This window comes from Corvus brachyrhynchos, unplaced genomic scaffold (genome assembly GCF_000691975.1).
Source record: "Corvus brachyrhynchos isolate BGI_N302 unplaced genomic scaffold, ASM69197v1 scaffold99, whole genome shotgun sequence".
Taxonomy (NCBI): domain Eukaryota; kingdom Metazoa; phylum Chordata; class Aves; order Passeriformes; family Corvidae; genus Corvus; species Corvus brachyrhynchos.
Genome location: NW_008239778.1, coordinates 2,367,467 through 2,381,318, shown reverse-complemented (window position 1 = coordinate 2,381,318; position 13,852 = coordinate 2,367,467). Strand labels below are relative to the sequence as shown.

At 46.9% G+C, this 13,852-nt stretch overlaps 1 protein-coding gene across 1 annotated transcript in view; it reads left to right on the top strand.

Annotated features, from left to right (window-relative positions):
- HSD3B7 (hydroxy-delta-5-steroid dehydrogenase, 3 beta- and steroid delta-isomerase 7) overlaps positions 1 to 12,649 on the top strand; it is a 14,556-nt gene extending 1,907 nt beyond the window's left edge. The window contains exons 2-6 of the mRNA XM_008640449.2: positions 2,173 to 2,328; positions 5,116 to 5,224; positions 9,186 to 9,285; positions 10,196 to 10,358; positions 11,269 to 12,649. Of these exons, the coding sequence (XP_008638671.1) occupies positions 2,173 to 2,328; positions 5,116 to 5,224; positions 9,186 to 9,285; positions 10,196 to 10,358; positions 11,269 to 11,708 (968 nt within the window). The 3' untranslated portion in view covers positions 11,709 to 12,649. The remainder of the gene's footprint in view (positions 1 to 2,172; positions 2,329 to 5,115; positions 5,225 to 9,185; positions 9,286 to 10,195; positions 10,359 to 11,268) is intronic.
- The last annotated feature ends 1,203 nt before the right edge of the window (positions 12,650 to 13,852 follow it).

Genomic DNA, 13,852 nt, shown 5'->3' with positions numbered 1-13,852 from the left:
AGTTCTCTTTGTTCCAATCAAATTTCACCTTTCTTTTTGTTTCCTCTCCTCCAGACTCTTTTAGTTACACTCTGCTCATTCTCAAATCCTCCAGCGTGGTCCCTCCCAGTCCGATGTTATCTGCTGATTTAATGAACAAATCTGCCAGATTCTTGATGAAAACAATAAAAAATACTCAAATACAGCAATAAGCCCTGGAGAGCCCCAGGGCAGGCATCTACCACAGCTGGCAATTCCCTGGGAACTGTAATTCCACCAGCTTTGTGCTCTCCTTAATGGGGCTTATTTAGCCCATGTTTTACTGACTCCTTGTGAGAGTGACGCTGAGTTTCCGAAGCCCTTCGAAAATCAAGATAGATGACATCAACTTGTTCCACAATATCCCTACAGCCTGTTACCTTGTCATGAGAACAAAAGAGGTTTATCTGGCTTGCTTTGTTCTTGACAAATCCATGTCAGCTGCTTCCATTCTCCCTATTATCCCGCAGGTGCTCACACACACACGTGGTTTGAGTGTGTGCTCCTGAACTTCCTGGGGTTGCAACCAAAATGTTCTGTAATTTCCTGCCTCTTCTTTACCTCCTCTCTCAGCACAAGTGTTCCATTTGCTCTGCTGAGCTCTTCCAGTGCCTTCAGAAGTTCTCCAAAGTGGCTGATAAGGCACTAAAGCTGCAGTTACACCCCTCACCTCTTTAGGAGCCCTGGGTAGAGCTCATCAGGCCTTGTCAATTTGAAAATTCCTCATGGATGCCTTACAGCAGCTGCCTTAAGACAGGTGGTGTAAAAAAGACTATTTAGCACTTCAGCCTGATGAGTTCCAGGCTTTCCTAAACCACAGAGTAGGAGAAAAATTCCCCCCAAGAGTCTTCTGACACCCTGCTCTACACTCTGGTCCTCCAGGCAAGGGTTTTACCTCTGCTACATGGACAACTCCTTTCTTTTTACCCTCTATTCTCCCTGAATCGACTCTGTGCTTTACTACTAAATTAATTTATTATTAATACTCAATGTAAATTAATTTAGTATTAAAACTCCTCAGAGTGGTCCACTGATTGTTGGCTATGCTAATTAAGAAAGCAGCCTGACCCTTTCATAAAATTTCTGCCTCCTCCTCCATCCCAGGCTGCTCAGAGAACACTCAGCCACTCGACCTGCTGTCTTGGATTCTGTCCCTCCTTCTGGACCATGAGGAATAATCCCCTTCCCACCTTGCCCTGTTGGATCTTCTCTGAGGGTTTCCCTGTCATAACACCCCCACAGCTGGAGCCACAGACCCTTCCCTGAGCTACTCATTTCTGTGATCCTTCACAAATTCCTACCCTGATCCCAGGATGTGTGGGGCTCTCCGGGCAGCTGCCAGCCCAGAGGAGGCAGAGGAGACACCTCCTTCCCAAAGCAACCCCGTGACTGGCTTATTGCAGATCCCTGAGGAGTACAGGCTCCTAACCCCAGCTTCTTGCTGGCCTCTTCCCAGCTATGGGAAAGGAAAAAGGGAAAAACCCTACTTAAATGTTACAACACTGTTTCAAAGCAAGAAAATGAATAGTAGAAGCCAAGAGTAGCCATGTATGGAACTGCTGCTCTGAGGAAGAAGAAGGAGAAGGCAAAAGGGAATAGGGGAAAAATTCCTTCTGAGTGACTCAAAGGGAGGAATTTCCTAGGAAACTTTCTAAACCTGTTACGTTATTTTCCTTCTTAATCTACCTTATTTGCAATTTAAACAAAGCTCTGTGCAATGTCTCTTGAAATTATCGGGTGTTATTCCCAGCAAGCCCTAAAATGTTCTGTCTGAAGGGAAGTGTCCGGCACAGCTTCCCCGATTCACAGGGGCTGGAGCAGCTGCAGCTCTCCAGTGTGTCCTGCTCCCAGGGCTGCCCTTGGATGAGAGCTGGAGATTGGCAGTGACAGACACAGCAATTCTGCCCCACATTTGATGCAGAGCACTGTGTTGAATTAAACCAGATGCAAACCTGGCTTCTTGGAGTTCAAAAAAAAAGGACTTTTGCCCTGGTGTGCTGGATTCAAACAGCACAGTCACTGTCAGAGAGTGCTTTGCCTTGCCCTGCAGAGAGGAAATTCCACGCCGGATCCTGGCTCTGCAGGAAGGTAAGGATGCTGATTTGTGCTCTTTCCCCCACCCCCTGCATCTCTGGCTGTATTATTTTTCTGCAGCTACCACTCGTGTGACAGTGATGAGAGGAGACATCTGCGACTCCAGCGTGCTCCTCGCTGCCATGCAGGGCGTGCATGTGGTCATTCACACAGCTGCTGTGGTGGACTACAGGAACACGGTGCCCTTCCGGGAGATGAGAGCTGTCAACGTCGGGGGTGAGCCTGAAACAGGGAGCTGAACACAGCCCTGCCCTCACACACACCTTGCAGCCACACAAGAGGCTACAGCAGACACATCCACCCGCGTTTGGTGCTCCCTTGTCCTGAATCCCACACACCCCGAGATGGGAAAGGTGCCCGGGACCTTTCCAGTGGGGAAGTTTCTCCCTTTGCCCCTCTGTCCTTGCTCAGGGCTGGCCATGCTGCTCCTCTCCACTGCTCATCAAATCTGGGCTCAGTTTTGGCACAGCTGTTCTGGTGGAGGGCAGAATTCCCCCGATGGCACTGAGGTGGTTCAGGACACACCTACAGTGGTAAGAAACGGTTTTGTGTGTGACAAGAACAACTAAAATTAACCCCTGTTCTAGATAGCTCACAGCTTTCCCAGGGATTTTACCCTGTCTCTATCAGCACAAGGCTGTACCCATCGAACTGCACCCACTAGAAGGGAGTGATGCTGTTTTAATTAGCAGAGTGATGCTGTTTAATTAGTCAGAGTTCTCAGTATCGTGTATCGACAGGCCACGTGTAACTGAGAGCTCCACAGCCCTTTCCTCCCACCACCAAGAGCCAATTTCATGTTCAGAGCAAGATCTGTTAGAGAAAATTTGTTCATAAATCTAGGAAATAAGCACAGGCTATAAAAATAATGAAATCCCTATTACAGCAGCAATTCCAGTGGCACCTCAGGCTGTTAGCTACTAAAATAGTCGTTAACCAAAAGGAAGGAACTTTATTTTTTTTTTAATACATATATTTCCAACTCGATTACCGCTTAGGGCTTCTACTATTTGCTGATACATTCAAGGGTAACATTTAAATTCCAGCCTTCTTTTCATCGCTGCAGTTGTTTTCAAAACTCAATGCTTTTAGGAGCCTGTATTGTGCTCTCTGTGTACTGAGAATATTCAGAGCCTGAGGGTTCCTGCTGCCTTTTAGTGGCTTTGTGAGCTCTTCCCCTTCACTGTTGCTGTGAGCTCTGTGCTTCAGCACAGAGAGGATTTACAGACAGCACTGAACACTGAGCAAGTCCCATCCTCAGCAAACCAAACCTCTTGCAGATGTTGGTGACATTCCCAGAAAACCACACACGTGAGGATTTTCCAGTGTGACCGACTGCCTCTTTGAGGAGCACGGCCTGGGATGGCTTAACAGGAGCCTGTCCCGCATTTCTGCCTCCCCGTGGATGGCTCCACATGGTCATCCCTAAAATGGGGCTGCTGCCTTCACTGGGGCTCCTCAAAAATCCTGAACTGAGAGATTAGTCTGAAGTTCTCTCTTAAAATCATGGCAGATAAAAGAATAAAAATGGTATTTGATACCTGCTGTAGACTTTATGGAAAAAAGTAGGGTCAGGAGAGGTCAAGTATATAATCCTCTAGCTGTCTCTGTGCAACTCAGGCCACAGAAATTCATCCAATTACTGCCCTAAGCCCAGCAATTTGGGGCTAAATTGGACCATTCCTTTTCAAAAGACTTGCTGCCTCGAATTAAGGGTGCCAGTTAATGGGCTATCTATCATGGCTTTCAGCAAGCCATGACAATGCTGAGGAGTGGTAGTGTGGCTATGGTTAATTACCATTTCTGGCCAAAATTTACATCTCCTGCTTTGATTCCCTCCTCTGCTTCAACCACTGGCTGCTGAATCCTGTTATAGTCTTGTTGACTAAATTGAAGAGTTCTCTTCTACAAGAACTATTTTTTCCATCTAGTCACTTACAGACTTTTTAATCTGCTTTTTGTTAAGATGAATGGATTTTAACACAGCTGTTTCCAGTGATGTTTCTCACCAGGGGTTCTCAGTTTACTTTACATATTTTGATAGGCTCAGGGAGAAGCACATTGATTCTTTTCCACCGGGATTTCCGATGGATTCATGTGCTCTGAAATGATCCTAAACTCAGGATTTCCTTGGTAATTTGAGATTATGCCCTTAATAGCGAAGAGAAGAGAAATCACAAGCCCTCCCACACAGGATCTGCAGACAGGCTCAGGCCAGAGCCTGCTTAGCCAGGTACAAATAGTGTAGAGGTTTCTGGAAACCAACCCTACCACCTGCTTCCTTTCAGATCTGCCTTATCAGATCTGAAGGCCCTCAGTCCTTGTCACTGAGGTTCTCACAGGATCAGCTTGGATCAAAATCACAAAGAATGCAAAAACCACCCCTGCAAGAATCATAAATCATTTGAACCCACCAAAATACTCCGAAATAACCACACTAAACCACACACACTGACCAAGTTCAGCCAGAACAACCTTCCTTAAAGCAAACCATGTTTTGGATTTGTCTGGATTTCATATGGGCTTGTAAGCTGCCCTCATTGTTTTATTTAAAGTTCTGCAGCCATCAGGAGTCTGATGGAATGATTTCACCCTGTAGCACCCTGTAGAACTTCTACAGAGCAACACATGCAACTAAAACATGGATCCTTTGCTACAAGGCTGCAGCTCACCAACAATCTGCCCACAAACTGAAAAAGATGGAGTTTTGCTCTGCCAAGCTCTCAGCTTTCCTTTGTTAGCAGCTCTAAAGTCCAAGCTAAGTCAGTTGCCAATGGCCATGGAGGTTCAGCCACATTAGAGCTGTGGATGTGACTCCTACTCATCTTATAAACCATCCCCTCCTGAAGAACTGCAACCCTGACCTGGGGCTTTACATATTTTCAGCCATAAAAAGAGATGGATTAGTTCCAAGCAGGAAAAAGCCTGGGAATCTGTTTTGGTTTGCACAACAGGAATCAAGGCAAGGTGGCCGATGTTTGTCCTTCCCATCCTGCCCCACAGGTACTGAAAATGTGTTAAGGGCCTGCTGTGTCCTGAGCATCCCATACCTGCTCTACACAAGCTCCATCGCTGCCGTGGGACCCAACACCGCCTGTGAACCCATGCTCAGGTGAGGCTCAGCAAATCTTCTCCATCTCTCTGTTAAACAGCAGTGGAACTGCAGCCAGATGGAGGTTTGAGCTGTGGCTTCCAAGGAGAAGATTTGTATTTCCCCCCCCGTCTATTCCTCTTCTCTTTATTGAAAACTGTTCCTTGCTGCTCTTCCCGTTGAGAAGCCACGGCCCTTCCCAACCTAAGCCCAGCCAGTGATACCCCAAGGTGAGAGCTACAGGGCCCAGTTGCACTTCCAGGCTGCCCCTGGATGTACAGCCCTGCTCCTCTGAGCCCTAAAATCATTCTCAGGTAAGGTTTCAGGTGCTCAGAGTTGGGGATATGGCCAAACTACATCCTGCTGTTGGGTCAGAGTTTTTGCTCTCCCCCACAGTGAGCCAACCCAAGGGGCAGGTGGTGCCCTCCTGCCAGCACCACACTGCCCCTCCTCCCCCCAGCTGCACTGGGAACTGCTGGCAAGCCTGTACCCAGCTCCTGTCATCAAATGTGAGCAAATCTCAAGTAGCACTATCCCAGAAAAAAGTAATTGGCCACGAAGTCTTAGGGGACAGATGCACTGGTGTGAACCTGCCCTGCAGTATTCAGGTGTAGTCACCTCTTTCTGTTACCTGCTTCTGACCTGTAAATATGTTCAACCCTTCTCCTGTTTGTGGCTCCCATGAGATTGACCCACAGACCCAGAAGCAGCAGCAGAGCTTTAGAAAACCCTCTGTGGCAAAGGTGGGATTTGGATCAATACAAAGACAGTGGTCAAAGTAACAACTTTGAGGGTTTTTTTGCTTTGATCTCCAGAAGTGACTTTGACAATCTGCTGACACTCCTGCCTCAGGGCTCAGCATCAGGATTCCTTTTGTATTCCTGGGGCAACAGTACCTGCACCTTGAGAGCAGGGCTGATATTTCTGAAGACCAGGGGCTGAAATTTTGGGTTAAATTTGAGGTCAGGTAGAGATATCTGCAGTCTGGTACGTACCATTGGAAGGCTCCTTGCTGATTTCAAGCCTGATTGTAGCCACACAAACTGCTCAGACCCTGGAAATTTGTGTGCCAGGGGAGCTGACTCCAGGTCAAGTGGTGTCTCCAGAGGCAGCCAGGCTGGACACAGCTGCCTTCAGTCACTTGGCTCTAGAAATTTCAGCCCAGCTAGAAAAGACATAACTTAAAATGACCCACAAGCCTAAATTTCACACTCACAAGTAAGTCAAGGCATAACCCAGTTGTTTTGAGAAGTGTCTAAGCACTTGAATCTAGAATAAATGTCTGGCTTATGAAAAAATCAGAGAGTCACTCAATCCACTTGGGACCACAAGCACTAGAGACTGTGTCCCTGCAAAGCTATGGAATTTGGTCACCAGCATATCCAAATAATTCCTAAAAATTCATGTAGATGCAGGCACATCCTTGTCAGTGTTTTAGTCTTTAGTGACTTAAGAGACAGATGTGAATAGATATCTAGAAAAAATCAGCCCCAGATCTTGCCTGATCACAGCCCTTTGGTTTGTAATGGTGGCAGCAACAGGGGCAAGCAAAACCCACCCAAGCTGACACTCATGGAACTTTGAACAGCCTTCCCCACCAAAAATGCAAATAAAACCACACCTGGAGCCTTTCACTCATTTTGCAGAACACACTCAGATTCTCCCATTTTCCTGAGAGGAAGCCTTAGAGAGGGGTCTTCATTCTCCAATTATTTTGATTTTAAACTAAGGGAATTAGATAATGGGAGAAGTATCAGCCCACCATAAAAACCTACCCCACCTGTCTCAGTAGAGAGCCCAGGGATGACTGGGAATAGCAGAACACGGCTCTGTTTTCCAGACTGAAAGCACAGGTGATGCCTTTCCCCTTTCTCCTCTTCTCATATCCCCATCCCCACCCGATCTGTTCCACCCTCTCCCTCACAGTCCATGATCCTGCCTTTTCCTTTTCCTCTGTCCCCCTTCTCCATCATTCCCCGTGGAATTTATTTAACTCCCTTGTACGTGCTCGGGAATTGGCACAGACAAAGCAGGAGGAGTCTCTGGCCGGGGTGATGGGCACAGGGATAATGCTCACACCTCAGCATCCGACAATAATAGAAAATGCCTCTGTCAGTCTCAATCCCTGGGAGACAGGCACTGCTGAGATACCTTCTGACAATGCTGCTCCAGTCTGATTAGTGTTCACTTATCTGGGATCGTTTTGAAAAGCAAGAGCATTATGCTGAGCTCTTTGTTACTACCAAGCTTCAGAGGGGTGGGGGAAGGCACACAGAGCAGAGCCCAGGAACAGCAGGCAGGTTTGTCCCTTTGTGAAGCTGCTGCTTTTTAAAAGCTTTGCAGGGCGAAAAAAAAAAAGATTAAAAAAAAAGAAAGAGAAAGCAATTAAAACTAGAACTTCTAGATAACCTCCCTCTAATTGTCTTGGGCCTCTCCCGGGCTTGCAACAAACCTTGCACAATCAATCTTTTGTCTTGCTTGTTTTTTGGTTTGTCTGTTGTTCATCCCCCGTAAACACGGGGAGGGGAGGAGGGTTTTGTGAGAGAAGCCCAGGGTGTGTGAGGAGGCTGTATTCCTGATGCTCCTAATTTATTTCTGTTGCTGTAGCACAAGGAGAGCCTGATCTCAGCTGGGATATCTGACACACAACATGCCAGACTGCTGAACAGGCAAGAGCCAGGCAACAGCATCAGCCACATTTTACCAGGGAGATCTGAGCACAGAAAAGAGAAAGCAACTTGCCCAAGGTCAAACAGGGAGCCTGAGTCAGAGCTGGCTCTCCCAAGGCCCAGCATTTGACAAAAACATCTCTGCTGCAGATTTGCTGTCTGAATCCCTCACAGACCACTGAACCCTTTCAGGAGATGTATCCAAGCCCATCTGCCACAGGAGGGTCAGGATTCCTTGTTGCCCTGCGTGGGGTACCCCATGCCTGGCAGATCCTGGTTTGCTGGGGTGGATTTCTCTCCAACAGCAAAATATAAAGCAAGTTAATTTAAAAATGGGAGGAAAGTCTCCAGCAGCACATGGAGGGAGAAAGAGTCGGTCTGTGCTACTCAGGGGAGCATGGGAGCAAGTGAATGCTCCTTCCCAATGCTGCAAGCCAGGTTTCTTCACTCCAGAGCCCACTGGAGATGCTGAATCAAATCCCATGATGGCCTCAGGCTGATCTAAAGCCACTGTGACACCCTGTGGGGAATAGAGCTGCTTTCTGCTTTCTCCTTGGAATTATTCCAGGCCCTGTGAGGCTAGTCCCATGTTAGATCCCACAGGCTTTCCCCTTGGCAGCTGTAAGGTAGGAGCCTGAGGAGCAGGTTGTCTTCTACAGCCACAACCCAGTGTCCCCTGCTTGTCCTTGGCCATGGGCCCTCTGCTTCTCCTCCCCCTCAAGGGTAATTTGCGAGGGGAGATGAAGGAGCACTCCCAGCACAACTCTGCTGATTGCAAGGCTTCAGGAGATCTCCAGCATCTCCACCACATTCCCAGCAAATGCCTCCCAACTTTAATCAACTCCGTGAGAAAATTAGGTAGCAGTTTCTCCTTTTAGTTTATGGCTCATGAGAGGCTTTTCTCTGCCTCTAATGTAAAAATGAAGTAGTATTGCTCTCATTTTCCTGTCCTCCATCTTCTTGTGCTCTTTCTACCTTACTCAGCTTCTGTAAGTTGCTTAAAAATGTAACTCTGCTGCCTTCTAATTTGCCTGATGGAATGTTATTTCAATCATGCTACTAGACAAAACTAAATCCAGTTCTGAGAAACTATTGCCCTCATGCAAACCTGCCTGTGAACACCCTGCACCACCTGGTATTCCTTGAGGCCTTATTCCTCCCAAAGTGCAGTGAGGATCTCAGCTTCCCATAGCTCCCAGCCAGCAGAAGTCCCTGGGGAGCAGGGAATGCAGAGCAAACCAGGCTGGGACAGATGTGCCCAAGCCCTGTGCTCTGCTCCACGGTCACTCTCTGTCTCCCACAATCTGTTCCAGAGGAAATGAGGACACTGAGTACAGCGGGGAAGTGGAGCTGCCCTATGGGAAGACAAAAGCCATGGCTGAAAAAATTGTGCTTGAAGCCAACGGGAAAAAGGTACAAAATGCAGTGGTAGCACCCCTGGAATTACAGCACAGGATGGGGGAAAGGAGGGAGATGGTTGAAAAGACCCCACAGCATAAGTGTGCATCCAACCTCTGCCTGCATTTGATGCATAAACCACATGGTCCTAAGCCTCCCAAAGCCCGATATTCCCACATCAGCCACACTGTCCCAAGATCAAAGGGTGCTTCCCTTTGAGCCTGTGCTTCAGCTCCAGCAGGAGTGTGACTTTGGAAAGGGCTGTGTTAAATCAGGGCCAAAGGAATCGGGTTCAACTCGTTCATACTCAACAAAAGCATAATTTCCAGGCTTTCCAGAGTGACTTAAGAACTAACAATACTGGTGTACCCAGAGCCAGCCCCCTGCCCAAGGCAGCTTGTTTTAGACCTGTTTAAAGCTACCTTGTTTGTTTTAAACCCAAGGTCAGTGTTTTACACTGGCAGTGAAGTCAGCAGCCAGAAGAGTTTTTCTAGACAATGAAGGAGATTGTAAAAATGAGACTTGTGCTCTAAATCACTGCCTGGAGCATCTCTCCCCCAGTCCCAGTTTGAGGCCATCCAGTTTGGCTGGCTTCCTCTGGTACCTGGTTTTGGTTGTTGCAAATCCTCTTTTATGCATCACAATTGCAGAAGAGTTCATGCCTCCAGCACTCTCCACCCAGCACCTCTCAGGGAGCACCACGTGGGTGCAGGTGTGCTGTGAAAAAAAAGAAAATCAAACTGGGCACCTCCTTGTGGTTTTAGGGACTCAAACCAGGCCCCAAGCATCCAGAGCACCTCTGCAAGTGTTGACTCCTCTAGGCCAGTATTCCCAGGGTTTAGGTTTATCTGGGAAACCCAGTGTCACTGTGGAAGATTCCATCTCTGGATCCATCCCTCACTGATGTCCCTCCCTGATTTTACAGCTGAGCAATGGTGGTATACTCAGAACCTGCATCATCCGTCCCAACGCCGTCTATGGGGAGAAGGCAGAGTTCCTCCAGGAGCTGTATTTGCTTGCCAAAGCCAGCAATGGTGCTATGAATTACCTGGAGCCTGAAAACACGGAGCGTAATCTCACCTATGTGGGTGAGTGAAGCACGGAGCCCTTTGCATGGGGTGCTACCAGCTTTAGTCACAGGAGATTTTACACGTCAGCTTAGCCTTAATCTCCCCAGACAGAGAGATGAGTATGGTGAATGAGCACAAATGGGTTTGTAACCACAGAACTTAGACCGGCTAAAGAATTTTTAAAGCAGTTTGTTATTACTACCGTTTTCCTGGGAAGGGTTTTCTTTTTTCCCTTTGAGAAGTGTTTCAAGGATATATGGGTGGCAGAGAGAAATTCAGGCTGTGTTTTTAAAATGTTTTTGCTATGAAAAGACACTTTGTCATTAGAAAAAGTTAAACTATTACTTCTTGTCAAATTCTTTACAGAAAAGGCTGTACTACATAACCAGTTTTAGCAAGCACAAGAAATTACTCAGAAAACCTCTAGGAAGAGTTTGTTTTGGTGCCTTTCAGGGGGTGTAATTCACCATTAGATCATGCAGGCACTCAGTGATTTCTGTGCAGCACACTTATATGTCTTTTTCCAAAAGTGCAGATAACAGTATTTTGAAAATGCTGTTAAAGGAGAATCAGACCTAGATAAATCAAGTGACTCCTTCAAAGGCTCACAGCAGAGCCAGGGATAAAACCCAGGAGCGCTGCCTCCCATTCATCCTGCTCTCACTACAAAACACTGCCCTTTTGCTTCGCATGAACCAGGATCACAAGGCACATTAATTGTCCAGCTCAAAGGGGACACCCAAGGTTTAAAGGATCTTGGAGGCCTGGATTAACTACTCAGTCTCTCTGCAGCACAGCTGAGCACACGATGAGTGCCTCCCTGCTTCCCAGCACTGAAGCTGGCAGATCCAATGCACTCATTCCACGGTAAACAGGGAAATTGAGCTCCTCCTGAACGCCTGTTTCTCTCCCTCTCTTATTTCTCCAGGTAATGTGGCATGGATGCATGTCCTTGCAGCAAGGAACTTGCAGCTGAAGCCAGACTTGCTGGCAGGACAGGTGTATTATTCCTATGACGACACTCCAGCCGGGAAGGTTTTCCTGGTCAGGCACGAGCTGCTGTCCAGTGCAGACCCCTCAGTGAGACTGGGCTCACACATCCCCTACTGGAAGATGTGGTTGATGATACAACTGCACAGGATCATCAGGGTCATCCTGTCCCCTTTCTGGAGGCCACAGCCTTTCCTCGACCTGCCTGCGCTGAACACCATAATCACCACCTTCTCCTATGAGACAGACAAGGCCTCCAGGCATTTCGGGTACAAACCCCTCTTCACGTGGCCGGAGAGCAGGCTCAGGACTGCACAGTGGCTGAAAGCAGCTGCAGGGAGCCTGGGACCCCCACAGATACATGAAAAGAAGAACTAAAGAGCACTTTTGGGGGAAGGAGGTTCCTTATCACACCAGCTCATCTGAGCTTCACAACCGTTATGTATGAAATCCACCAAATTTGCCTTTGCATGTTAAGTGCCCTGATTTTGCATGATAAGATGTTAAACCTCCTAGTTTTGTATTTTGCATATTAAGTGTTTCAATTGCCAAATTAGCCTTTGCATACTTAAAATGCCCATCAAACTAGTTAAAGATATAAAGTTAATTCTCAGAACCATTTAATCACACAGTTCCTAGTTAAAAATCCCTGTTGATAAAATATTCCCAAATTTAATCCCTTCCTTAAGCCTTAAACTTCCAAATGTCTTGTTTCCTGCACATACCCAAGTTATCCAAGTTAATCAGTATGTTTTAAAAAGATTCTTAAGGTGTTTATGGTTCAGTTTTATAAGTTCCTTAAAATGACTGTTGATTGTTCTGTTTTAAATGTTCCTTGAAGTGTTTGTAGTGTAGTCAATGAGGGCATTTTCCCGCCTTTCAAGCACCCTGGACAAGAAGTTATCCATTGGCTGGATCCAATGGCTTCACTTCGAGGTTCCCCCAACCGCACCAGACCGTGGGGGCCGGATTGTGGGCAGCCCTGGGCGGAGCATGGGCATTATAAAACCCAGAGCACAGCTCTGGAGTCGCTTTTGCCTGAGATTAGCTGTGGGTGAAGCCTAATGCTGGTGACTCAGGCCTCTATCTCCCAGAGAGACCATTTTTAATTATCTAACTTTGGACTAGCCAAAGTTAGCCCAGCATTGCAGTCTTCCTGTACTGGGGCCTTGTGCCTGTTAGGCCTAAAGATCTCTACTCGCTGCAGACCTGGGTTTTAGGATTTTTACTTGTGGATTTTCCTGGACTGGATTATTTTAACTTTAATTAATTTTTAAAATTATTCTTGTAATAAAACAGATGTTAATTTTCAACTAACATCAAGAGTGGTCTCATTCTTGACAACAACCTGCACAGATCTTTGGCAGGAGCTTTGCAAACACAGAAATCCTGGTACAGAAACAGAGAAGGAGGAAAACTCACAGGCTGCAAGTCCTACCCTTGCCATGCCAAAATCTCAGCAACTTTGTGTCCCACGGGCATTTGAAACCTTCCCTGCACACACACGGGGCTTGCTGGCCTCCCTCATTCCCATGGTGCCACCACTGCTCGGACGACTTGTGGGAACAAGAGAGAACAAGCTCAGGTGGGAGATGGGAGATGGTGCCCAGAAAACAACTTTTTGGTAAAATCAGTGAACGAGTTTTGATCCACAGCCTGGGGAGCCATGGTCCTGGACATTTGGTGGGGGAGCTGTACCTGGCTCAGACACTGAAGGGCTCTTCAGTGATAGTTTTGGGGAGGACAAGTAAAACCCAGCAGGTTCTTGCTGTGATTCAGGGTTTAATAAAAAGAAAAAAAAAATTACTCCTTTTCCCAAAACTGCCTTTTGCAAGATGCTTCCTGTTATTCTTAACGTGGAATATTGAATATCTATTTTGAAATATTATCCCTCTAAAAGGAAGACCTCCGATCTCTTGTCCTAACAATGCATAGGCTGACTCAACTTTTAATCGTATGGATGGAGAACTGATGTCTACAAGCTTAAAGGTGGGATTCACGTGGTTTGTAACTGCAAATCTCTTACCTCAGAGCACTCCAGCAGCAAAGCAAAGCAGATTAAAGCCCATGTTCAGCTGCTGTGCTGGCAGAAAGCAACTTCAAGTGAAGGCCTTAGGGGCTGCATTTATGCTAAATAGCGTTTGAACTCCAGGAGGAAGAGGTCATTTCAACTCATTCCATGGCACTGGAGCTGCACAGCCCATCTGGGAGCAGCATTTCACAGATGATATTTTCTTCATGCAGATGGGGCAGGCACTTCTAGGAGATTCACAGCTAAACTGTGGTTTCTATCAGTTTATCAGCTTCTCTATTTTTAAGACTTGCAGAGAGGCTGGTAAATCTACATTATGCACAACTGAGATTTCAGTTTTCTCTTGAACTTGGAGGAATGGGGTATTTTTACAATACTGGCTCAAATCTAAAATTAGCTCTGCTGATATCCCACTTCTGTGTTCTGTGAACCTGTACCCATGTCTCAAGCATTCCTGGAGTAAAAGTGTGCACATGCACAAATGGAAGCT